Source organism: Triturus cristatus, chromosome 4_1, assembly GCF_964204655.1.
Source record: "Triturus cristatus chromosome 4_1, aTriCri1.1, whole genome shotgun sequence".
In the NCBI taxonomy this organism is placed as follows: domain Eukaryota; kingdom Metazoa; phylum Chordata; class Amphibia; order Caudata; family Salamandridae; genus Triturus; species Triturus cristatus.
Window position 1 is genome coordinate 70,331,909 of NC_140585.1, and position 25,785 is coordinate 70,357,693.

Genomic DNA, 25,785 nt, shown 5'->3' on the forward strand with positions numbered 1-25,785 from the left:
AGCGGAGGAACTGCCGGAAACAGTGGCAGACAAGATACATAAAGAGCTGCAACTAGGTAGAATAGCAGACCCATTTGACAGCCCCCCTAAACAATTTTATTACCTCCCCACTAGGTATTGTCCCTAAAAAGGAAGCAGGTAAATATCGGATGATCCACCACCTCTTTAATCCCGAAGGCAACTCAGTAAATTACTGGCTGAGCCAGGATATCTGTTCCGTCTCCTATGCTACATTTGATGAAGCCATCAAATTAGTCAGGGAGGCAGGGACAGGAGCCCTCATGGCAAAAGCAGATGTTGAATCAGCTTTCAGGCTGTTGCCAGTGCACCTCAACAGCTTTCATTTGCTGGGGTTCCAGTTCAGAGGTAAGCTGTACTATGACAGGTGCATGCCCATGGGATGTTCAATTTCGTGTGCTTATTTTGAGGCATTTAGTTCCTTTTTAGAGTGCGCAACAAACAAGGTACAGCCGGTAGGTGGCAAGCTCCATTATCTAGATGACTTCTTGTTTGTAGGCAGGGCAAACTCATCCGAGTGTGCCCAAGCACTGGCAGCCATCCAGGTCACGTCCAAAGGTTTAGGGGTGCCATTGGCTGCAGAGAAAACAGAAGGCCCCACAACTAAGCTAACATTTTTGGGAATTGAGTTGGAATCTTTGGAAGGGGTGTCACGTCTCCCAGTTGAGAAGGTACGGGACTTTGCAGCAGGTGTTGAAAAGGTATTGGCAAAACAAAAGCAACATTAAGGGATATTCAAGAGTTAATCGGTAAGCTCAATTTTGCATCCAGGGTCATTCAGGTGGGGAAGAGTTTTTTCAAGAAGGTTGACAGTGACTGCAGCAGGCATTACTCAGCAACATCATTTGGTAAGGTTGAGGGGGGGACTAAAACAGGTCTTGCGGATGTGGCTGTCTTTTCTGAAGGGTTTCAATGGAATTAGAATATGGCCAACACCATGGACAGCAAATGAGCGGTTGCAACTGTACACAGAGGCTTCCAGGGGGGGGCTTTGGGGCAATATTGGGTTCCGCCTGGTGTGCCAAAGAGTGGCCACCTGCGTGGCTGAAATGTAGCTTGACAGGGAATATTATGGCACTAGAACACTTTCCCATTCTAGTGTCATTGTTACTCTGGTCGGATACCTTAGCTAACAAGAAATTAGTCATCCGGTCAGACAACATGGCAGCCGTCCACGCAATTAATATGCAGACGGCATCATGCTCCATTGTATTGGGCTTGTTAAGGCATCTGGTGAGCACGTCTCCAGTACAATATCGAGATAAGAGCAAAGCATGTGCAAGGGGTTCAGAACAAGACAGCTGATGCTCTTTCTCGCTTGCAGTGGGACAGGTTTCGGGCAGAATGGCCAGAGGAGCATCAAGAAATGATGCCCTTCAAAGAAGAATACTGGAAACAAATGCATTAGAAAGTCAACTACAAAGCATGGCAGAGAAGGCTCTGGCAGTTCGAACAAGGCAGTGATACCGGCATTCTGTGGAGACTTTTCTGAACTCTACAGCTCACATGTCCAAGTTTCCAAACACTTTTCCAAAACTGGTGATGCAGGTCAAAAAGTTTGCGGTGTGGGCCAGGGGAGCCGGTAAATCTAGGTCATGGGTTCTAGAGCATTTATCAGCCATAGCATATCATTCAAAGCTAAAGGTTTTTGACGATCCCACCAAAGAATTTGTGCTTAGGGAAGCCCTAAAAGGTTGGGCGAGAGGGGAAAGCAAAAAGCAGGATACCAGGTCTCCAATAGATTATAAAACACTAGGGGCCATATGTAGGTAGCTAAATACCGGTCGGTAACGGCCGAAATTCGGTAAATAGCCAGTTGCCAACCGGTATTTAGGCAATTGAGATGTAGGAGTCCAAAAAGAAGGATTCGGTAAATATGAATCGGTAAATACCGATTCATCATTACCGAATTCTAAATTACCGATTCATAATTACCGAATTCATATTTACCGATTCGGTAAATATGAAATGGTAAAACGATACAAGAGATGTAGGTAAAGTCGGTATTACCGAATTCCATGAAATTCGGTATTTAAGAGTCGGTAATTAACACAGAGTGAAATCAGGTGGTAAACAGCCACAGTGCATATCAGCAATCCCAAAATGCAACAGCGTGAACACCATGGCCGCTCTGTATGTGATTGCAAGGCGCCTACGTCTACAGGCAGCAGGTCTGAGGATTTGGAGACGGGAGGAACGCATTTACAGACAGCGCATCACACTCTTTCAACAGACTGAGGCTGAGATACATGAAAGGTACAGGCTACACCCCCAAACCATCATGGACCTGATAAGGGACCTGCACCCACTCCTGGACCATCCAACAACAAGGGCGCATGCCATACCACCACATGTGCAGGTGCTCTGTAGCCTACATCTACTCGCATCTGGCAGTTACCAGGGGGTGATAGCTGCGGTAGGCGGGGTATCCCAGAGTTGCCTGTCCCGTTTCTTCAGGAAGTTCCTGGATGCCATGATGCAGAGAATGCAACACTACATTAGCTTCCCAAACACACAGGGTGAACTGCAGAAAACAAAGACCGACTTTTACCAGATGGCACAGTTCCCGCATGTCATACGCTGTATTGATGGCACACACATTCCAATCTGCCCACCAGCAGCCACAGAGCACATCTACAGGAACAGAAAGTCCACCCACTCCATAAATGTGCAGATAATCTGCGATGCTGGCAACATAATCACCGATATCGTAGCTAAGTTCCCTGGGAGCACCCACGACTCCTTCATCTTCCAGAACAGTGGGATCTACACATGACTGGTTGCCGGAGAATTTGGAGAAGGATACCTGCTAGGTAAATCACTGTGACACTCCCTAATACTTATCGCAAATGAATGTGTATTGAGGCATGTGACTAATGGTACTCTCTTACTCACCTAGGCGATAGTGCATATGCCGTGCGGTCACTCATCCTCACTCCCTACCTACACCCATCAACCCTGAGTGAAAGACGATATAATGTGGCACACGAATCAACACGCAACGTGGTGGAGCGCACGTTTGGACTATTGAAAAGCAGGTTCCGCTGCCTCCACAAAAGCGGAGGCGCACGCCAGTACACACCCATCATCTGCTGCAAGATCATTGCCACTTGTGCACAACCTTGCCACGAAGACAGGTACAGAGGTGGAAATAACAGATTTTGAGGACAATGACGAGGAGTCTGCACAGCCAGAGCCCAACGCAGCAGGAGTGGCAACAGATGGGAGAGAGAGACGGGCAGAGATCACATGCAACTATTTTTAAGTAAGTAAGGGGACACAGCCAGTAGTTGTATGCCATGACGTAGTTTTATTCATGCGGCACTACGCCACAACACAACGCCACAACTGGCCTATCAATTATGTGAAATTAAGAGTTTGAAGTCAAGGGTTACTTCACCCAACTGTGTCCTGTAATTGTGTGCAGCATCAGTGTCTGCGCCCACGCACTACAGCGCTGGATGCCAGGGATTGAGTCTCCTCACTGGCTGTGGGACCAGTGGCAGCCCCATGCCGTCTGTTGCTCCTCCGTGTGTATGTGACAGGGGGGGTAATGCTGCTCCTACTGGTGGTGTCTTCGCTATCCCCAGCATCCACAGCACCAGTTGTGGCAGACTGGCTTGTTAGCAGCACCTCAAGTGCACTGGTCACCCTCACCATCCTCCTTGACACATCATTGCTGCAGTGCGCAAGCCCCTCCTGCATCGCCACGGAGCGCCTGCAGAGCAGCGAAGTGGCAGTTGCCAGGCGGTTCACTGCCCTTGTGTGGTGATCTTTCTTTTGCCTCTCCCTTTGCCGTGCTGCTCTGTCCTCATCCATCTTTGTGCACAGCAGCATGACGGACTGGGGCATGTCCCGCATGCCCGCAGCCATCTCCCTCATGCCCTCAGCCATTGTGCTTATGCCCCTGTCAATGTTGCCCATTGTGTCATTGAGGCCCTTCATTTGGCGCGGGACTGACAAGTTTGCCTTTCCTTGTAGGCGCTGCACCTTGACCATGGTGGCCTCCAGCCCTAAGAATACCCCATGGCTCTCACCCTGTGGAGGTGGACTGCGCACCAGGGCCCTGCGGTGACGTCTGGCACCTGTGTGTGCTCCCTCAGAGGCGGAGTGCACACCGGCATGGCAACCATCCAGTGGCACAGTGGATGTTTCCGCAACCCTCGAGTCTTCTGATTAGGACTTTGAGACATGTAATCTGGCAACAGCACGCCTCCTAGACCTGAACAATGCAGGTGGTGTCGATGCGGGTGAGGCCAGCAGGATTGGCGATGCTGGATGTGGTGGCGAGGCTGGCTGTGGTGACGTGGCTGGCTGTGGTGGTGAGGCTGTCTGTGGTGCTGTTGTCTGCCCAGAACTCGTGGTGGTCTTCTCTGAGCTGTCCTTCCGGGGTGCCCTCTCTCCCTTCTCTTGTGCAGTCCTGCGCGAAGTATCGCCTGTGGACAGAAATTCAACATCAGCTCAGTGTACCTGCAGCCCTGCATTGCTATCATCATAATACATATCTACAACACTCTCTCTTTGTCCTATGCCTGCTTATCGCTGATGTGTGTAACATGCCTAGTTGTTCTGCACAATTATTGTCATGTTTGGGGTTTCACAGACTACATCTCCCATAATGCATTGCTGGTATGCACTAACACCTGTACTGGTGTGGGATTCTCATTGGCCAATTGGGGATTTGGGATAGGGGTAGGGGGGGCACAATGCTGTGCATGCGTCTTACCTTGTTTCGTGGCGGCTCTGGCAGAGCTGTCTGCATCCCCAATCCCCACGACACTTTCAGGCTCAATTGTAGACTCCACGAGCTCCTCCAGTTCTGTCAGGGCAGGTGCCCTGTTCCTTCCTCCTCCTGTCCGGCTGGCCTCTTTCTTCAGTTCAGCCATCTTCCTCTTTGTGATGATACGGATGTCGTACCACCGCTTCTTCAGCACATCAATGTCCCGGGGGGTTACTCCAATGGAATTTACCTGTGCCTGGATTCCCAGCCAGATCTTCCTTTTCTCTGATTCAGCCACTTGCAGGGACTGTTTTCCGAAAAGCTTATGGTGCTGCTTTACCACCTCCTCCACCAGTACCTGTAGTTCCTTTTGGCTGAATTTGAGTTTCCTCTTCCGTTCCCCTCCATCTCTCTCTGTGTCCTGGCTGGCCATTGTGTCAGTTTCTTGTGCTGAATCAGGCACTGGCTCTGTTCCTCTCCTCTGCACTCCCAGCCGCTCCAGAGTCTGCTGATTGTGTGCACCTGCCTGGGTGTGGCTACTTCCTGGTTGGGTGGGGTTGGGTTTGCACAGGATTGGCTGATTCCTCAAATGATGTGTATTTGAATTTCCGAATCGGAAAATACCGAATCGGTATTTACCAAATCGGTAAATACCAATTCGGTATTTACCGATTCTGTAAATACCGATTCGAAACTCCGGTCGGTATTGTGGAATCGGTATTCATTTACCGAATTTTACCGATTCGGTAATTTTTACCGGACTATTTGGTACATAGCAAATACCGATTTCTAAATACCGAATCGGTAAAATTCGGTATTTAGGAATCGGTATTTCTGGCCTACCTACATATGGCCCTAAAAATTCTAATTGACCGCCTACCGTTAGTGTGCCACTCAGACTTTGAAAGTATGCTATTTTGTTTAACTTTCTCACTTGCTTTTTTTTGGGCTTTTTGCATTAGCGAACTAGCAGCCAGAGCCAAAGGAAATACAAGCAGCACGGCCCTGTTGGTTAGGGACATATGCTTAGGCACACACAATGTATCCTTATGGGTGAGACGCTCGAAGACAAATCAAATGGGAAGGGGACAGTGCATTACACTGAATAAGATGAAGGGGTACAGCCCATATTGCCCAGTTAGGCTTCTGGCAGGGTACATGAAGGAACGGAAATGGTACACTGTGACGCATACCTTCTCAACCATAAAGACGGGACTCCTGTAACACTTTATCAGTTTAAAGGGGTGTTAGCAGCAACAGTACAAATGGCAGGGCTCCAAGGGCATCACTATACTACACACTCCTTTCGCATTGGGGAAGCAACCACAGCCTTCCAGGGAGGGATGTCAGCAAACGCAATAAAACAAATAGGAAGATGTAAATCAGATAGGTTTCGGGTTTACATTCGCCCAAACACTCAACAGATAGATGATTAAGAGACAGGTTTGGGGGGGGTGAGTTTTTGGGGGACAATACCACACCTATGTATACCAATGTGACGAGGAGAACCAGAAGGAACACCAAGAGGACCCCGGGGGCACCAGGTCGTCTCAACCCGTGCTAACCCTGCTGACAGCTGAGGGGCGGGGCATGGTCGAACCAAAAAAGGCGGAAGTGGATGCAGGTGGTGCGACACGCCAAGGAAGCGAGGAGCCAAGCGAGGAGCCACAGAGTGAGGAAAACGAGAAAGCACAGAGAGAACAGGCCAGAGAAACGGAACCGGAGAAGGAGCAGGACGAGACCCGAAGCAGCACCGAGACATGCCCCGAGGAACGACCAGAGGACGAGGCGGCCGGGACCCTGTTACCGGGCCACGGCTTCTGGCAAGTTGTTGGGAAGACCGGGCGGACTCTGGTGGGTTGGTGGCACGCCCAGTCGGCCTTCTCGGGCCTGTAGGGAGCCGTTTACGTAGACTGGGAGCAAAGGGGGGGACGCTGGGGAATGGGTGGGCTGGAAACCACCTCCAACGGGAATGCCCTGACAAAAAAAGGACCCAGGGATGGTGGAGAGGCCTAGTGTAACCGGGGAAAAGGGATCGGATGATTAGCAAGCCCCGAGAGCACAGAGGGAACTGCAGCGACAACCCAGGAGAAGGGGTGGGGAGAGAAAAAGAGAGAGTAGCAGAGAAGAGAAGGATAGTAACCGTCTCGTTCTGTTTTTTTTTCTCGAGGGGACAACCAGTAGGACCGCGCCTGAGGAGAAAGAAGCGGCAGAGACGTCCGAGAGAGAAACCGGACACTTCCTGAACACTATAAAGCGCCACCAAGAACCTCTTCCTCTTTACCCTGCAACGCCGATCCCGTGGGAATACAATAAAAAGCATACTCGTTAATCCCGTGCCTCGTCTACCTCTGTGGGGGCGGGGTGTGTCAGTGGTCAGAAGTGGGATGAGTCCCAGAACCACCACGTCCATGTACAAACGACCGTTCTCCTTTTCTGGGACACGAAACGAACCCACAGGACAACATGTCACAGCCCATTGGCCTGAATGAGATGCTTGCACAACTGGCCGAGGGACAGCGCCATCTGCAGCTGGTCGTAGAGGCCCAGTCCACGGAAGCCAAAAAAGACAGAGAGAGCCTACAGGAAGCCCTGCAAGCCCAGGCGGGACTCATGGCCCAAAACCAGGCAGTCCAAGACACGGCCATCCAAAAACTGACCGATACTATTGCCAGCACCAAGGTACACCCAAACGTTCCCAGCTCAGTACTACAAAAGTATCGAACAGGCGAAGACCCGGGCTTCTTCTTTATGAATTTCGAACGAGTGGCGAGCACGGCCCAGTGGCCCGTGGAACGGTCGGGCCAGTACATCGCCCCGTTGTTATCAGGCGAGCTGCAAACAGCTTATCAAGCCGCTAACCCGTCTGGTACCATGCCTTATGAAACCATCAAAAAAACCATCCTGGAACGTCTTGGGTGTGACCAAGAGCAGTACCGCAACAGGTTTAGAAAGGAGAAATGGCAGCCACAGGGTAATCCCCGAGCATTCTTCTATCGGATTCAGGATTTAGGAACACGGTGGCTCCAACCCTATACCTCTAGCAAGGACGAGATAGTCGAAAAGGTCCTTTTAGGACAGTATATCGAGGGCCTCCCCACGACAACCCGGGCCTGGGTAAAACAACATCCCAACTTGACTGTGCCCCACACCATAGAACTAGCCTGTGCCCACCAGAGAACCCCCGCGGCCCGACCCTTCACGCCCCGGACCCCCACCTCCGTCATCCACCGCTGGAGAGCGGCTGCTCCAGGCCCTGTACCCCCTCCCCCGTGTCCTCTTATCGATCCCCGGTTCTTACCTCGACCAGGAGTGAAAGAAGGCAGTCAGGGGGCCCAGTGTTTCAACTGTGCCGAATGGGGCCACATTTCCTGCAATTGTCCACAGAAACCCGCTTCTGCTGAACCCATGGAAGTGGAGTACACCAGGGGCAGAGTCCTATGGGCCGGGGAGGGCAAAGAGGCGTACCATCTGACTCTCATGGTGAACAACACCGCTACCCGGGTCCTTATTGACTCAGGGTGCCGCCACTCCATGATTTCACAGGAACGGGTACAGGCACACTAGTGGCAGGAGGGAGAGAGAGTATCCATTACCTGTGTTCATGGGGACCAAAAACACTACCCAGTAGCGATAGTGACCCTAGGGATGGGGGAACACGCGGGTCTGATCCGGGTTGGGGTCATCCCTCGCCTGGTTGAGGACATGATCGTAGGCACCGACTATGGTGGATTTCCCGCTCTACTATCCAGGGTGATAGAGGAAAGGGAGACCCAGCGATGGCTGACAGAGGCCCCGCTGTCAAACACAGAGATAAAACCGGGTGTATATAAAAGAAAGAAAACCCGCCGAGAGAAGAGAGAACAAAAGAGGGCAGTAGTGTTGAATAGCCAAGCTAACGCTCCTTCTACCCCCTCCTCGGGTACAGATGGAGAACCAAGACCCACAGGCAGCTTTAGGGCCGAACAGAAAGAGGATCCAACGCTGGGACATGCATGGGCCCGAGCCGTAGCTGACGACGATGACCAGGTAGGCCCCTGTTTTGTCATATCCAAGGGGTTGCTATATATAAAAATAACAAAACCAGACGAAACCCTCCGACAGCTCCTGGTCCCCCTCCCGTTCCGTACTCAGGTTCTCTATTTAGCACACAATCAGGCAGGAGGGGGCCATTCTGGAAGGGAAAAAACAGAAGACTACCTTCTACGGCGATGTTACTGGCCGGGGGTCTTCTCCGACATAAGGGGGTACTGCGCGGCCAGCGCAAGGTGCCAATTGACCAACCCACCCCATACACCTAAAGCGCCTTTGTACCCATTTCCGGTAATCAAGGTTCCCTTCTTCCGGGTGGGGATGGGCCTGGTTGGTCCCCTTGTCAGCTCGGCTCGAGGCTATCAGTATATTTTGGTCTTGGTCGACTACGCGACCCGTTATCCTGAGGCCATCCCCCTCACCAGCACGTCCACAAACAGCGTTGCCCAAGCCATGGTAGCCTTTTTCAGTAGGGTGGGATTCCCCAAAGAGCTTCTCACTGACCAAGGGACCCCGTTTATGTCAAAACTTATGGCCCAGATATGCTCCCTGTTGGGGGTACGCCAAATTCGCACTTCCGTATACCACCCCCAGACGGCCTTGTAGAAAGGTATAACCAAACCATAAAAACAATACTGAAGAAAAACGTTTCAGAGACCGGGAGGGGCTAGGACAGGCAACTGCCACAAACGTTGTTTGCGATTAGAACACATACCCAGTCCTCCACCGGGTTTAGTCTCTTTGAGTTAGTGTTTGGGAGGAAGCCCAGATCATTAATAGACATGGCAGCCGAGAGATGGGAGGAAGAAGAAGACGAAAACAGGACATTGCTGGAGTACGCAACACTACTAAGGGACATACTTTCCACTCTCTGGGACAAAGTAGAGCAAAATCTAGACGCAGCCCAACAAAAACAAAAGAAAACATACGATCGACAGGCCATTCTCAGACAGTTCACGGTAGGTGACAGAGTCCTACTCCTCCTCCCCTCATCCGACAACAAGCTCCTGGCCCACTGGCAAGGTCCTTATGTCGTGCTCGCACTAGTCACACCTGTCACCTACCGGATAGCTGTACCCCACTCAGGAAGAAAGGGACAGATATACCATGTCAACCTTTTGAAGAAATGGACTGATGACCCCGAGCATGGACTCCACAGAAGTGGTATGGTCTTAAATCATTCCCAGAAGGGTGTGGGCTGGTGCTCACTCCCAAACAGGCATAGACTTGACAGCCTCATGGGCAAATTTCTGTACAGGGCATGTTTAGGCAGCATTAGGCATAGCCTAATTAATTTGCGGCAGCCACACTACTACAATGCAGGTGGGGTGTACCTATCCAATACTGGGACAGATGTCATGCTACGGACTATACAAGTGGCATTGAATGCAAGGGGCTGTTGGTAGTCTTGAAGAATTGGGCCGCAGTTATGGCGGGGGGCCCCGCTGGCAGCGGAAGCTCCCAGCGAGGCATGGCGGTGCTTACAAAGCGATCCAATATATATATATATATATATATATATATATATATATCTATGGGTTGTGAAACTGGAACAGGCCACAAACGGCACAGTCAGGACCCAGGGGGTACTGGCAAACTCCCCTAATGGCCTTTGTTTTGGAGTACCGGAAACAAACAATTAAGTAGACAGTTATGGGAAAAGCCTGTGGCATGGAAGAAGTTGGGTAACGGTTACTGGGTCACCTTCGCACAGATGGGTGGGGCAACGTTCACCCAGGGTCTGGTGAGCTGGAAGCACATATGCTTGCCTACGTAACAAAATATTGGTCACACCGGAAGTGAAAAGTCACCCGGTCGGGTTGGAAACAAACGCTTACCCGGAAGGAGATGTGTGGACACCGGAAGTGAAAGGTCACCCGGCCAGGTCGGAAGCAGATGCTTACCCGGGGAGTGTGTGGGCACCGGAAAGGAAAGGTCATCCGGTTGGGTTGGAAGCAGACGCTTATCCAAGGGGAGTGTGTGGATACCGGAAGTAAAAAGGTTACCCGGTCGGGCTGGAAGCAGATACTTGCCCGGAGTGAAAGTGAAAGGTTGTGTGCCGAGGTGATGGGTCACCTGGGCAAATGGACCGGCACTGAATGTAGGGCACAGTGCTGAGCTTATGGGTGAAGGACACAGCCTTGCCTAATAAGTTAACAAGCATTGGCAGAGCCAAGAGGTATCGCCTTTGGGACCTTATAAGTATTTAGTTATGCAGCAGGTCCCAAGAGGCCTCTGTTCGTCCTTAGGAGCAGTGATTGACAGCCCTTCTCATCATAGCCTAATTGCACCTTTCACCAGCTGTCTGAAATTACAGACATCAACAAAATATTCACTTGCCTTCGGGTGGCATGAAAAACTATTTGGCAAAGCATGCTCAGGTCATCACATCATGAGCACGAATTACAGTGGATTGAGAGAGCGCGGACCTTTTAAAACCCGAGTCATTGGAGAGAACGTTGTCACCGCCCGAACAACAGAGAAGATTCGAGACCAAAGGACCGGCAGAGGAGTTTTTCTGAAGAGAGGAGCCTGGTCGAGGAACACAAACCGTGAGACTCAGACCTGGTACAGACAGCAGTCTATGTCGCAGGGGAGATCATGAAGGGAAGAGAAGACCGGGGAAGAGAGCAACGCTGTGAACTGACCTGCCATGTAGACGCCTTAGGGGATTCCTGGGTAAACAAAACTCAGACGACAGAGAAGTCTGATGGGGGCAGGCGGATGGGTCGGGGGGTTGGCAGAGGGAACAGCGTTATACACAGGCATTTCTATTTTGGTAAAGGCCTATCGTTGCGCTGAGTCACTGGTGAAGGTTTGGGTGAAATCAGTTCCTTTCCCCCACTCCTGTTCCTTAGTTAATAATAAGAACAAGCATTGGCATAGAGTGCGCGAGTAAAAAGGAGACGGAGAGGGCGGAGCGAGTGACCACACTTCATGAAACATGAAGTGCGATGCCGTGAAGCGGAGAGGTTGTGAGAGAGAGGGGAGCAGGAGGTGAGCCCGCGAGTGGTGCGTGCGCGCTTGGGAGAGCGGTCTTCACTTTTCAAGCACTGCACTCGTGCTTGCGGCGCGGCGCTGCTTGCTCCCGCAAGGTGGATACTGCCACAAGCACGAGTGCAGTGCTTGAAAAGTGAAGACCGATGGCTAAAGGTCCTCCTAGAGCAGCGCATGAGCGCTGCCTAGGCGAGACATAAAAATGGTGTTTAAAGGATCGCTTGTAAGTTGAAAAATGCATATTAAACTGCGGCCTCAATTCTTCTATAAACATGAAATTGGTGTGGTCTGAACTTATTGGGATCCGGGTGGGGCGACTAGGTGGGGGGTGCCTCTACTATATGATATCCCCATTAACTAACATAAATAACAACATCCTCCCAGGTCTCGCCCTTGGCTTCGATGGGGAGCGTCGGGTGAGGAGCTCCCGATCGCACTACCTAGAGCACCCCTCTTCGTAACAGGTGGGTCCAGCTGCAGCTGGATGATTATTTCCGGGACAAACAAGAACCGCTTCCGCAGAAACGGAGACGGGTTTTCCGCCACAGTAATGGAGGCGGATTCTTCCGGGGCGGTCAGGCCTTCTGTTCCGGGGCGGGTCATAATCGTAACCAATCCCAGGAAGGAAGGGGTATCCCAGCCACCAAGCCCCGCCTCCTCTCGCTGCTCAGCCTGTCAATCAGTTTAAACTCGCTCTCCGATTGCCCCTCGGTGCCATCACTTACTCGGCTCGGTTTCTGTCCTTCATCCGTAGAAGTCGGTGGAGTCGAAAGCGGAGCCGCGGCTACCGGAGGAGTAGTGGTCGGAGGCTCTTCGGTGGGGAGGCGGGAGGGAAGGCCCTGTCTGGGAGCCTCCCGCCCTTCTCCTGAGGACTGGCACGTAGCTGCCCCGAGTAAAGCGCCCCCTCCCCCGCCGAGGCGTGAAAGTTTACTGCACCCAGCCAGCTGCCAGCCCTCTCCCGGCTGGGCGGGAAGCGCCTAGAGATGACAGTGTCGCGGTCCCCGCATCTAGGCGCTCCCCCGGTGTGCGGGCGCTGAGGGAATCCCTGCCCCTTCAGCCTGCAAGTGCAGCCAGTGCACGGGACCCAGGGATCCACCACCACCAGCCAGGTCTCGGAGCGATGGATGTGTTGCATCTCTGCTGCTCCTAACTTTTTCGTTTCACTCTTTAAATTGCTGCACGAGCTAGAGAGAGCACAGTTTTTAATATTACTACGTTAATCACGTTTCTGGAAATTTTGTTTAAATAGTTGCATTTTCTTGGGATTGGAGTTGATCTTCTAAGCAAATCGGGCTTCTGGACAAACTGGATTATGCTTTTTATTTTTCACTTCTGGAGCCACCACCAAGAGAGGGGATACATGTGAGCAGTCGGTGAGTAATCTCTTTAATTTATTTGTGCATTTGATTTGCAGACATTCTCATTTCTCTCATCTAAGCTCCTGGAATGCTCTCACGTTTTCCATCAACTCAATCTCTTGTCCAGTTTCAGTTAAGATTCCGTGTAGCATTTTAAGCAGTGTCCACGCATGAGTTGCGCTACAATCTTCCACGGCTGTTCAGTTTCTCTGTAGTGACCAGTTTTAAAAACCTGCCTAAGGATAATGTAAATATGCTTGTGCGCTTGCTTTCGCGAAGCATCTGTGTGAAATGGTCACTTGACATCCAGTAGTTTTTATTTATTTATCAAGTTTTGTATAGCTCGAACATTACCTTAGAGGTTATCAGAGCGCTTTATACGATACAGTTGTAATAATAGGCACTCGCCACAAATGAAAGTAGCGTAGTAAAGCTTGTATATATGGTTGTACATCAGTGTAGTAATCATACAGAGCATCGGAATAATAGGCAGGTTAATAAACAATAAGACATAATGTGCTTTCCAAAGAACAAAAAGTGATTATCTTAGAGCAAAACTATCTCCATTAGAAGAGTTTTCACTTTTTTTTTAACGAGAGGTAGATGATATTGGGCGGACATCCGGTGGCAGAGAGTTCCATATCTTCGGGGTGATACCCGAGAAGGCTCTGTAGCTCCTTCTCTTTTTGTGGAAAATCTGTGTTTTCAGTAGTGGTGAGCTTGCACTTCGTGAAGATCTGCATCTCCCCGATAACTCTAGCTTTTGTGCCAGGTTTATCTTGAAATGTAGGACTTTTTGAGTCATGCAAGCAATCTTTAGCTGTATTCTTTCTTCGTACGGGAGGCGTTCAGAGTTTTTAAGGCTGGATATGAGATTATTTATTTTTGTACTGGTTATTGCTGCAGCATTAAGGGAGGCCTTTAGCGGGGCCAGATTGTATTTATGACGACTGCATAGAGTGGAACTTCCATAGCCAAATGTAGGCAACGCAAGGGCTTAGACCGCCAGCTTAAAGTCGTCCAGTGGTAGGAAGGGTTTAAGTTTACTCATCTGGAAATTAGCTCCTTTGGTGGCATTACTGATATGATTCTGCATATTCAAGTGTTTGTCTAGTGTAATACCAAGGGATTTAGTGGAATCAATAATGTGAGAACAGTTGAAGGCTGTTAGATGCTTCATCCAGAAGTCGATCTCGGGAATGTGATTAGGAGGAGAGATGAGGAGGAATTCTGTTTTGGAAATAAATGTTGAGCTTTAGATGGTTACCAGTGAGCCAGTTTTGAGTGTTGTGCAGGGGAGAGTTGAGGGAAATGAGGTCATCTGGGGAGGATATTTTCAGAAAAAATGTAATGTCATCTGCAAACATGTGATAAAGAATATTTGCAGAGTTCGGTGCATTTGCAAGAGGTTCCAGGAATAAGTTGAAAACAATGGGTGAAAGGATGGACCGCTGTGGTACCCACATATTGACCACGGAGGGCCGAGAGAAGGATTGAATCACCTTGACTCGTTTGGGTTCTGTTGTGGAGGAATGATGTCAAACATTGCAGTACAGGACCTGATAGGCCCATCCTTCGCTCCAATAGGGACAGTAAACTGTTGTGTTTAACAGTGTCGAAGGCAGAGGATAAGTCAAGTAGTATCAGAAGACCTGATTCATTTTGGTCTAGCATTTTTAATATGTAATCCATAATGTGAGTGAGTGCAGATTCTGTGCTGTCCTTGACGAAAACCGGATTGATGTTAATCCAGGAGTTGGAAGTTCTCAATGTGGTTGCATAGTTGAATTAGTACACATTTTTCTAGAAGTTTTGCCAGAGTGGGGATGTTGGCGACAGGGCAAAAGTGGTTAAGATCTGAGCAGTCGCCTTAGTTTTTTTTAGGATTGGGTTACCTGTTCTACTTTTAGGCCAACCAGGATAGTGCCTTGCAATAGTGAGGCGTTAACAATCTTAGACAATAAGGGGAGAATAGGGGCTATTACTTCTTTAAATATTTGAGGTGGTAGTTCGTCGCTGAAGTGGTTAGATGGGTTGACTGCTAGAAGAATGTTATAGATGTCTCTTTTATCGAGGGGAGTGAAAGTGTGCCAGGAGGCATTGTTTTTGGGGGCATCTCCAGGGGAATCGAACCGGTCTGAGCCAAGAGAGGCGAGTGGGAAAGCAAGCCCTGTAGTTGGTAGAAGTTCCCTCTTTGATTGTAGATCGTTTTCAGTGGTTTTTGTTTTCTCCAAGAAGAATGAGGCAAATTCCTCACATGTTGGGGGGGGTGATGTCACCATGGTCTGGCAGGTTTGGTGCATTGAGCGATTGTTGCTTGACGATTTTTGACTTGGTTAAGCTGAGTTCTAAAGAAGTCAGCTTTTGCATCTTTGATTTTTATGTTGTGTGAGTTCCTTACTGATCTAAGGTGTTTCAGGTGTTCGGTGGAGGGTACAGATCTCCAGGTTATTTCGGCTGATCTTAGATAGCACTGTTCAGAGTTTAGATTGTCATTGAACCACGGTTTGGAGATTTTAGTGGAAATGTTTTTTTGTAGAAGGAGGGGGAAATAGAATCAAGAATGTCAGAAATAGAGGAATTCTAGAACTCTGTGATTTCATGTACATCTAGCATGCCTGCTTGGGGACTCATGGCAGTGTTACATCGGGTTGCTAAGACTTCGGGGTTAATGTTTAGGAGATTCTTTTTCCATTGCTTTGTTTTCTTGGCTTGGTCTCTCTTCGGGGTCACCTCCAGGTTGATAAAGAAGATGATGCTGTAGGGGTCAGACCAGTCTCGGGGGATAATGGATTCCAGTGTGATGTTGTTCATTTTAGATATAAGGTCCAGTGTTTCTCCCTTGTTGTGGGCTGTCGCAGAATTGGGTCAGCTCGTGGTTCGATAGGAAGGTTTTTAGACAGTTCACTGCATGGTCGTTTGGGTAATTCCACTGGAGGTTGAAGTCTCCAAGGAAGGTTTTGTCACTTGGGGATCATCATTGGATGTGATGATTTCCATGAGTTGTTCAGTGAATGTCCGATTGTCTCCAGGGGGATGGTAGAATGTGTGTTGTTTACAAATGAGGCTGTTATTGCTCGAGATGTTGATGCAGAGATCCTCACTGGTGGGTAATGTGACGGTTCATGGTTGATACACAGATAGTGTGTTTCGGTATATGTAAACTATTCCACCACCCGGTTTCATAGTTCTGTCGAGTCTAATTATGTTGTGGCTGGAAGGGACTAGTAGGTCAAGGATTTGAGTAGAGGAGCGGTTTGCCAGGTTTCTGTGAGGCTAATTATATCAGGCTCATTTGTTAGGATGAGATCGTAAATATCGGGTGCATGTTTACTGGCTGATCTGCAGTTGAGAAGTACGCATTTCTGTTGGCTTGTAGGATGGCTGGTGGCAATCCGAGGGGTGTTAATGCGCTTGACGTTATTGCTATTTATACACCGGTGATTGTGGGTAGGTTCTCTGTAGGGGTTAGCTTGAATGGCTTGGATTTGACCCCGGTAGGTCTTGTTAGTGTATTGGATTAGTATAAGAGAGGAGTAAGTCGCGGATGTCGCTGTCGGATAAATCAGCCTTCAGTCTAATGGGACGAGAGGAGGTATTGGGGAAGGGTATAGTTTTTGTATTGAAATGAAAGGTGTGTGGGCCTTTGAAAATATATATTCCTGTTTGGGAGCTGGGCAGGGTCCTCAGGGTACAAGTACGTCTATACATGGGCAGAAGCTCGATAGTGATGGCTGTCAATTTTTGGAGCTGTGGTTGGAGGGAGGGTGGTTGGAGGGAGGGTAGGAGGGCATATGGGTTGCAAGGAGGACGTGAGCGATAAGAGGTTGATCAAGTTTGGAGCTATGGGTTCCGAGGACTGTAGCTTTGTGGCATCAGTAGGGGCTGATGGCGTGCTTGGGGGAGCCTTGCAAGATACTTCAGTTGGAGGGAGATAGAGCAGATGAGCAGGAGAAGGTTCAAAGGTGGGGGACTCAGTTTGTCTGCATAGTGGCCGGGGGAGTATGTGCAAGTGTAAGGCAACTAACCATTTGATTCATAGGCCCTGCTGGGGATGAGGACTCTGGTGTTGCTAAATCAGGAGATTGGGTGGGGTAGCGATTGCTTGAGGTATGGGGAAGTGTGGGTTATGTTGGAGTCACTGGAAAGTTTGGTGTGGTGTGAGAGTGCCATCATGGTAAGCAGGGTGATTTGAGGGGGGGTTGATTTTGAAGACTTGGTTTCCGTGTTTCTAGGTCTCACCTTGAAATGGTAATTGAATAATTTGTGATTTTTGCGGCACCGTATATATTTTAATTAGTGTGAATATAGTTTGATTTTTTTTAATCCTTTTAAATAGTTTTCGGCGTTGTATGTATATTTGAATAGGAGCCTACTAAAATGCAAATAAATAAATTCAGTTCAGTAGGGTATTACTCAGTGAGTAGGACCTGAAATAGTCGTAGCATGTGTAGTAGTAAATATGGTAGGGTTTATGGTGGTAGTAGGAACATGGCCTGCATTTGTACTTGGCGGTGCTGAAATACTTGTTGTTGTGGTGGTTTTAGTATGTATGAGGATATTTTAGCTACTGCTGGGGAATGTAGTGTAGTACGATTACTAGTAATAGTAGAACGAGAGACAGTTGTAGTGATTGATACTTTTTGATAGTGAGAAAATATAATTCATATAAGACAATAAATTGGTAGTCAATATTTTGTTATAAAACAACTATGAGATATACCAGCGTGAGAAGTATTCTGCTCTGTGGACAAAGTTAGAACTATCTTGAAAAAACATCTTCATTTCTTTTCCAGTTAGTTACATTTTTATTGTCATGTAAATATTTGTAGCTGGGCCTTTCTTTACCATTTCCATGGATAACTATTAGTAAACTGAATGAAACGTGTCTGGTTGTTTTAGTGAAAAGAAGCTCAGAAATGTAGTCTGCTGCGATGACAGAACCCAACCAGTTCCTACCAAGTATAGACACCACAGCAAAACCTTTAAGCATTTAATCGGTTGAAGTAATAGTTTGCACTTATAACATAGTAACTGGAGAAGTTTTAAAAAACAGTTGAGGTTTCAAAGTTGTCACAGAATGTAAAGTTGCTTGAAGTACTGCGGTTTAGAAGATGTGATCTGTCAAGAGTCTAAATAGACTCTTCGCAACCAACCATTTGTACTAATCACTTATACCACTAAATAGAGTCGGATGGGGGGAGAGGGGGAAGAATTAGTGTCCCCAAAACCAATGCAACACAAAAGAAGTAGGTTGCGTGTGCCCATAAATAAACTGAGCAAAGAGATCGTGGTAATATCTGGAAAATTTAATACTGTAGTTCACGTATGGTCTAAGAAGAGGCCATCCTTAATGGAAGAGGATGCCTCAGCCTCGCACTCAATATTGTGTCGTGCTTCATCTTAGGCTTCCTCTCCCCACCCTGTTAAGATGGTGCTACCAGGGCGGACTCAACCTCCGCGAAGACTTGGTGAAAGGAGGGAGTTCTTGTATAACACTTACAGGGATCTTACCATGATATCTTTGCTCAGTTTATGCGCACAGGCAACCTACTTCTTTTGTGTTTGTTGTGATCTGTCAAGATCCAATTTCAGATGAAGCTAAGTTTGATATCTAAACATGCTTTGTTGGTACTGAAAAATCAGGTGTTCATCCCACAAAACAAGGATTCTCTGATAGTAGAGAAATGACCTAATTATCTTTTTTTCTTACGAAAAACATGTCTGTGAGTGACCTCATGCTGTTCACTCTCGTTATAGGGTGATTGGGTGCATTAATTAGCGGCTTGGGCATGGAAGAGACAGTAGGAAAAACACACAGTTCTCCACCAAGGCAGGCCGTTAAGATGCATGTGTTGGGTCGTGAGCATTGGGGCATAATAATTTCATGGCGGTGATGCAAGAGATCTTTGAGTGCCCAATAATTCCTACTGTTTGGATCACAGTGACTGTTCTGCTTCTCTGTTAAGCATATTTTGACACTAAACAAGTTTTCTTAGTGGCTTGGAACTTTTAAGTTGTAACTTGAAGAGACTAGTTTAAATGTTTCAGTTTTTCATTTAACAGTGTATCATTTCATCTCCAGTGCCCCAAGCACTGTTCTATTTACACATCGTTCTCCACTCACCACCCTTCTCCCTCAAATTGTGTCATAGTTTCTTCAATTCATTTGCAAATAAACTGCAAGTATTGTACAGTTCTGTGTACAGCAGCTCCTGTTTTTGTGCTTCTGGTATAATAAGTGTCCCTGAATAGCCCCTGGTTGCTCTGTAAAGCTCTGTATGCTATAACAAATCCCTAAAAATAAAGGAACAAAAGAAAGTTCCACCGTTTCCTGTATTTCCTTGAAGGTAAATTCTTTTCCCCCTTATATCCTAGAAGTTCCATCTTTTCCCCGTATATACTAGAAGATCCATCTTTTTCCCGTATATCCTAGAACTTCCATCTTTTCCCCGTTCATCCCAGTTCTAGCTTTTTCCTGTATATCCTAGAAGTTCCATCTTTCTCCAAATATACTAGAAGTTCTATCTTTTTCTGTACAAATTAAGTTTGTTTGCTCTTCGTTAAAAACTTATGCTGATGAGACAAGCGTTCTTTTAGAGGGGATCTTGAAGTATCCTATTTAGAAATTAAGGCATTCAAGTATTCTAAAATATAATAACTTGACTAATTTATAATCCATGTGGATCGTTTTGAAAACTATTTTTTTTGTGATAGTCAAATATTGTATACGTTCTTGCTTGGAGCCAAACCTACATTTTTCAAAAAAATGTTTATGTGGAAGGGATATATAGGCACTCTGTTCAATCCGAAGTAAGAGAGGGTATTCTCACATATGATTTCCTCTCTCTGGAGGCATCAGTTCATGTTCTGTATTGCCCATAAGTGCAGGTATTCATTAGCTCTAAAGCGTTGTAACACATTTGACGAATACCTTCCCATTTTTCTTTTTTTCAAACAGTACATTTCCACATCTTGCCCGTTCCATCTTATTGTTTAGGCGCTGAGATAAAAGCTCTCACAGGTTAACATAGACACTCAGAGGTTGGCGCTTAAATGAAGACGCAGGTTTTAGTTATTGAGTCACAAATTATTCTTAGCCATGTGCTTTGGTAGATAAAATCCTACGTCCACAGGTGTGAGAAGGCAAACCGTACACTCTTTAAACACAGATATTTCTGTACGCATTCCTTTGTCTGTTCAAAGATGATTGATTGCAAATTTGAAGTAATCTCTTGCATAATCGTGTCTTTTTGGAGAGTTTATCTTTTCAGTGCCTGAATGATTGTGCTGTATTGCAGTTTTATTTACAGTCCCTGATTAACCAGACTCACTCTCTTTATTCTTAGTTGAGGAGGATCCAGTTAGCTAAAAATAAAATAGTACTTGGGTGGTTTGCCTCATTTCAAGAGCATTAGGATATTGTGTTTACTGATCAGGAATCGAGCATTGATTGTAGGCAGATACCCCACATAAAGACATGGTGCCATTAATTGGAGCAAATTATTTTTGGCAGCTCTGCTTGAAATTAGTTATTTTTGTGTGTTGCCGGCATGAAACATGTTCGAAGTGAGTTGCTCAATGTTAACAAGCAAACCCTTCAATTTCCATATCCTCAAACATAATGTTTATGATTTGTCACTCTTTTGGGTCTCGGTTTATGGATGTTGGTGACACATGCACCAGATTTACTGAATGTCAATGCTGATCAGTGCTTGTGCAAATGAAAACAAAATCTATACTTATGTGAAGAGATTCCGAATCCAGTACGCAGCACACCAACAAAAAAATCATGCAATTCGATGAAATAACCCATCTCACGGAAACGAGAGCTGAAACATTCGCTTTTGGGCAAGAAGAAGTTTCTAGAATTTATGCCCTCATACACGAGGAAACAACAGATTTTTCCAGCAGCCGCACCAAAGAACAGAACATTCGTCAACTTTTATATCTCTCCAAGAAGGAAATAAACCAACGCTTACACTCTAGTACCATGATCAGGTACCATAAGGCCCAAAGAATCCCAAGGGGACTCAGAATACCACTTAAACCCTCTCTTTGCAAAAACCTACAGAAATTCAAAGACAAGTGGTTTGCCATTTTGAATAAATGCTCACTAGATCTGATCCTTTTAATCATAGAAGAGCTTTCAACTATTCTAGAGGAACTTTCCAAAGACATTCAAAATGTCAAAGCTGAACTTGAGCAATCCATGACAATTGAAGAACTTAATAAAACACTAGAAGACATAAACAACCAATTGGCCAAACACACAGCGGAAGTCAACGAGCGTAAAATTCGCAAATTCCGTAGGGATACGATTGACTACAAGATGGGGGGGAAGTATACTCCTGGGCTGACATCTACGCCAAACGTAGACAAAACAAACCTTACACCACCAATACGGACACCTCCTCCTCAGATAGTGATCTTACTCAACAACCTAAAAAATATCCCGCTAAAGACAAAGCCCCAACATTAATCCCGTCTAATATACCATCAACATCCGCTACCAATCTAACTACCGGAGATACCCCTTTTTTTAGAGGTAGGCCACACAGATCAGGACGACCCAGGAGGAGCCGCAGAAAAAAGCAAAGAAAAGGACAAGGATCAACCACAAACACGCACAGCGACAGCCAAGAAGGACAAATCCAAGAAAGGGAACCAATAGAAAATCTGGTTATCAACATCTCAGATTATCATTTCAAAGATATTGAATTGAAAATTCTACAAAAAGGCACGTCCTTTGTACAAACCACAGGTACCAACACTCTTGAACTAAACATCAGTTTTTTTAAATTGATGAGAAAACTCAGATTACGCCATTTTTTCGATAATGTCCTGGAACCAGCCAAAGAACAAGATGAAGATCTTCTTAAAGGCCTACACCTAAAAAGCACCTTTATGCCACCGTTCAGCCAAAAAAGCCTTGATCTGTTTGAATCAGTAGTCAAAAATGATATTGCTAAACTCAATAATCAGAAAAGGTCTAGACACAGCAATCTTTCTACTAAAGAACTAGGCATATTGAAAACCATCGCACAGAAAACAAACATAACATGCACCAAAGCTGACAAAGGAGGGGCACTAGTCATCCTAAATACCAGTTATTACAACACCCAGGTAACAACCCACTTACAGGATCTGAATACATACATGAAACTGGAGTCTAACCCTACGGTACAATTTATGGAAATCCTGCAAACCATTGTCCAGACAGCTGTTGAAAGAGGCACCATCAATGAAAAAGTTAAGAAATTTCTTATACAACCCAATCCTAAGAGTCCATCTTTGTTTATGGTACCAAAAATTCATAAAAATCCTATTGAACCACCATGTCGACCAATTGTCACTACATGTGGAAGCTTACACGAACCAGTAGGAAAATTCCTGGATCGGTATCTACAACCCAGCGTCAACACCATGAGATCATTTATTAAAGATACCACTGACTTTCTCCTTAAACTCAATCATACCATTATTTCACAAGACGAAGAGATCATTCTATGCACTGTGGATGTTTACTCATTGTATACATCCATTCCCTATCAACTAGGACTGGAAGCTATTGAACAAGCTCTACTACACACTGACTACTCACACAACCTACAAGTCTTCCTAATGGAGCTAATGCAATTCACTTTACTACACAGCTACTTCAAATACAATGATGAATGCTTTCAACAACTATCAGGTACATCCATGGGAAACTGTGCAGCTCCGGCGTATGCAAATATTTTTATGAATCGCTTTGAAGAAGACCACATTCTCACAGTACAATCATAGTCAAGTCATTTGAAATTATATCTGAGATTCATTGATGACATCTTCATCGTATGGAAGGGCCCTGTTAACATTCTTGAAAACCAACTTCATAAACTAAACCAAATAGATCAACGTATACAGTTTACTTTCAACATTCATCCACATTCCATCACTTTCTGGATGTAAAAATCACCAAGAAACCCACAGGATTTGAAACAGAACTATACAGAAAAACCACGGACAGAAACAACACCCTTCACTACCAGAGCTTTCATCCACTACCTCTCAAACAACATCTCCCGTATTCACAAATGCTTAGAGTTAAAAGGATAGTATCTAACCCAACCAAAGTAACCGACCATCTTGACATCCTCGCACAAAGATTCAGGTCTCGTGGATACCCAGACCAGGTACTACAACAAGCAAGAGAGCGTTCAGCATCTAAAAGCAGAAATGAACTTCTCAGCATCCAAACCAAATCCTCCAAAAACCAATTCACGGTTGTCTCCAAATACTCCACCATGAGTGCTTCCTATAAACGCATTATTAAAAAACATTGTCAACTACTTAAATTGGAACAGGATTTAAACCACATCTTTGATCAAAAACCGATTTTCGCTTACACCAGAAATAGAAACATTGGGGAAATCCTCAAACACACAGAACAACCATCTACACACTCCACATTTAAGGGCACCATTCCATGTTTAAACTGCAACAACTGCAATAGCATCATCAAAGGCGAATATATCACACATCCCATGAAAGGACATAAAATCAGAATCAAACTAACTGCGACATGTGATACCGCCAACGTCATCTATATGCTCAAATGCCCTTGTGGGAAAATATACATAGGGCAAACCGAGAGAAAAATAAAAACCAGATTGAATGAACATAAATCCAATATTAGAACCAAGCAAATGAAATCCACAGTGTCTCAACATTTTCTGGAAGCCGGACATAACATTAGTCAGCTAAAATTCTGCATTCTTGAAATAATTGCCAAAAAAGAAGGGAGATACAATCACAACTTTCTACTACAGCGAGAAAATTATTGGATTTACCTTTTCAAATTCCATGAAACCGTTCGGGATGAATGACCGTATGGAATTTTTATGTTACCTTTAATTATTTAGTTTTGATACTATTGATAAGACCTTCTATTTTTTTTTCTTCCACTAATTGTCAAAGGTCATTTAGCTATCATATGTTCTATATTCATAGAGCTGACTGTATTACCTTTTTGACTTCGTTTTAAGAGATATATCTACGCATGTTTCTGTTCTTACGTGCTATGTAACCCATTCAACTCAACTGGGTGCCACTAATTAACAACCATCTACGACTCACTTTTTTTTGAACTAGCATCAACTAAACCACGCTATTATATACATGCACAACATCGCGCTGTTTACGATCACTGTTATTTTCTGTATAAACAGATTTAATAGCCGCCTATAACATTCATCACATCGTGTCTTTCTCTTTTATCCCTTGTATCCCTTTTTACATCACAGGTATCACATCCTTTTCCCTGTAACACTCTTCACAATATATGGGTGAATACAATTTCCCGTGTATCATACTTTATTCATTATCAATTTATTATTTTCAGATACCCCCTGATGAAGGCATGAGTGCCGAAATGCATTGGGAGTGTATGTTAACATAACTACTTAGAAGTATACGTTTTCCATAATGGAGTCTGGGAAATGAAGTTTTGAACCTTCGTGAAATGAAAAAGCACCAGTAAAGCTTTTCAATTAAAAAACACTCGAACTATTTCTACAACATTGATTTACAAATGTGAAACCTCTTCGAGGACTTAGTATTCAGTGCCTGGGGGACATACCCCATGACCTTGGGGATGCATCAATACTTCAAGAGATTTAAAGACACATCTTAGTGTTGTTTCCATTATGACCCCAATGCAGAACTTGTTAAGTAGGACCTTTTGGGGTTCATTGATGTTGTCTTTTTTTCTTAGGTCATAAGGTAGTTCTAGAAATAATGGCCCTTCTGTAGGACTTGTCTGCTAAATGATTGCAGAAGAAGTGACTTTCTAGCTAAACCCATCTTTCGAACAACTGTTGACATTGCTTTTACTGTGGAATCCTGGAGATCTGTCGAATATAAGGTGGTTCAGCAGACAGCAGAAAAATCAGTAGAGTCCATTATAGGGCGATGAAAACCCAGGATCTTTTTTTTTTTTTGTCCTTTGTGTGAAGGGTGCTGGTAGCAAAGCTCCCTCAACTGTCAGAAAGTTGGCATAACTTTCTGTCTTCAAATTTGTGCTAGAGCTGTGCTGATTTGTAGGGTGGAATTTATTTTATTTGTATTTTAAATTGTTTGCACTAAAAAAAATACATTTTGATTTTCAAGTATAGCATCTTGAGTGGGTGGCCACTAGACCTGTATCAATGGAACGACAGATTGTGCATCAGTCAATCAAGATTTATAAAGCACAGCTAATCACTCGGTATCCAGGCGCTGAGAGCCAGGCTGCTCGGGTGGCATCAGTTGAATAGCCAGATCTTGAGTCCTCTTCTGAATACCTGAAGAGAGAATGAGGTCTGGAGAGGGAGGCCTTGGTTGAGCAGGGCTTTGTAGGTGTGCGTCAGAATCATGAATTGGCATCTCTTGTGAGTCGAAATGTGGGGCAGCAGTTGTTGTGTAGTCTGGGGTCCAGGTCTCTGAGCTCGGCGCTGGTGTAGCTCCAGGGTTCCTGCGGCTGGGCACAGTCCAGCCACAGACGAGTTTGCCTTTGGTGCCTCATCTCCGCTGCAGCCCCATATTTAGTAGGTCCTGGGAGACCGTAACCAAGCTGCGGGCGCTGCTGAGCACGGATGACTGCAGTAACTCCAAAATGACAAGAAATAACCAAAAATA

At 46.1% G+C, this 25,785-nt stretch overlaps 2 protein-coding genes across 4 annotated transcripts in view; one reads left to right on the forward strand and one right to left on the reverse strand.

The window, feature by feature from the left end:
* Positions 1–3,310: 3,310 nt before the first annotated feature.
* On the reverse strand, positions 3,311–12,637 carry LOC146839552 (uncharacterized). Of its 2 annotated transcripts, none has more exons than XR_014981106.1 (2): positions 12,493–12,637; positions 3,311–4,454 (listed from the first exon to the last, which is right to left on the reverse strand). XR_014981106.1 is itself a non-coding variant. In XM_085651621.1 (2 exons), the coding sequence occupies exons 1-2, from the start codon at positions 5,169–5,171 to the stop codon at positions 4,195–4,197; spliced, it is 687 nt and encodes a 228-aa protein (XP_085507747.1). In that variant the 5' UTR covers positions 5,172–5,437; the 3' UTR covers positions 4,070–4,194. The 2 variants fall into 2 exon arrangements, 1 of the variants encoding a protein (XP_085507747.1); XM_085651621.1 differs by lacking the exon at positions 12,493–12,637 and adding an exon at positions 4,745–5,437 and having other exon boundaries at positions 4,070–4,454.
* The window catches only part of KDM2A (lysine demethylase 2A), a 770,935-nt gene continuing 757,569 nt past the window's right edge, over positions 12,420–25,785 (forward strand). Inside the window, exon 1 of one of the 2 annotated variants that reach the window (XM_085651618.1) lies at positions 12,420–13,140. The gene's annotated coding sequence lies outside the window, so the exon portion shown is untranslated. The remainder of the gene's footprint in view (positions 13,141–25,785) is intronic. The other variant, XM_085651619.1, reaches the window with a different exon arrangement.

What these genes read in the sequence shown, in the direction of transcription:
- LOC146839552 (XM_085651621.1), bottom strand. Translation starts at nt 5,171, where the DNA reads ATGGCCAGCCAGGACACAGAGAGAGATGGAGGGGAACGGAAGAGGAAA. An exon ending in CAGAGCCGCCACGAAACAAG is followed by an intron (nt 4,455 to 4,744) that starts GTAAGACGCATG and finishes TTCTGTCCACAG; the next exon opens with GCGATACTTCGCGCAGGACT.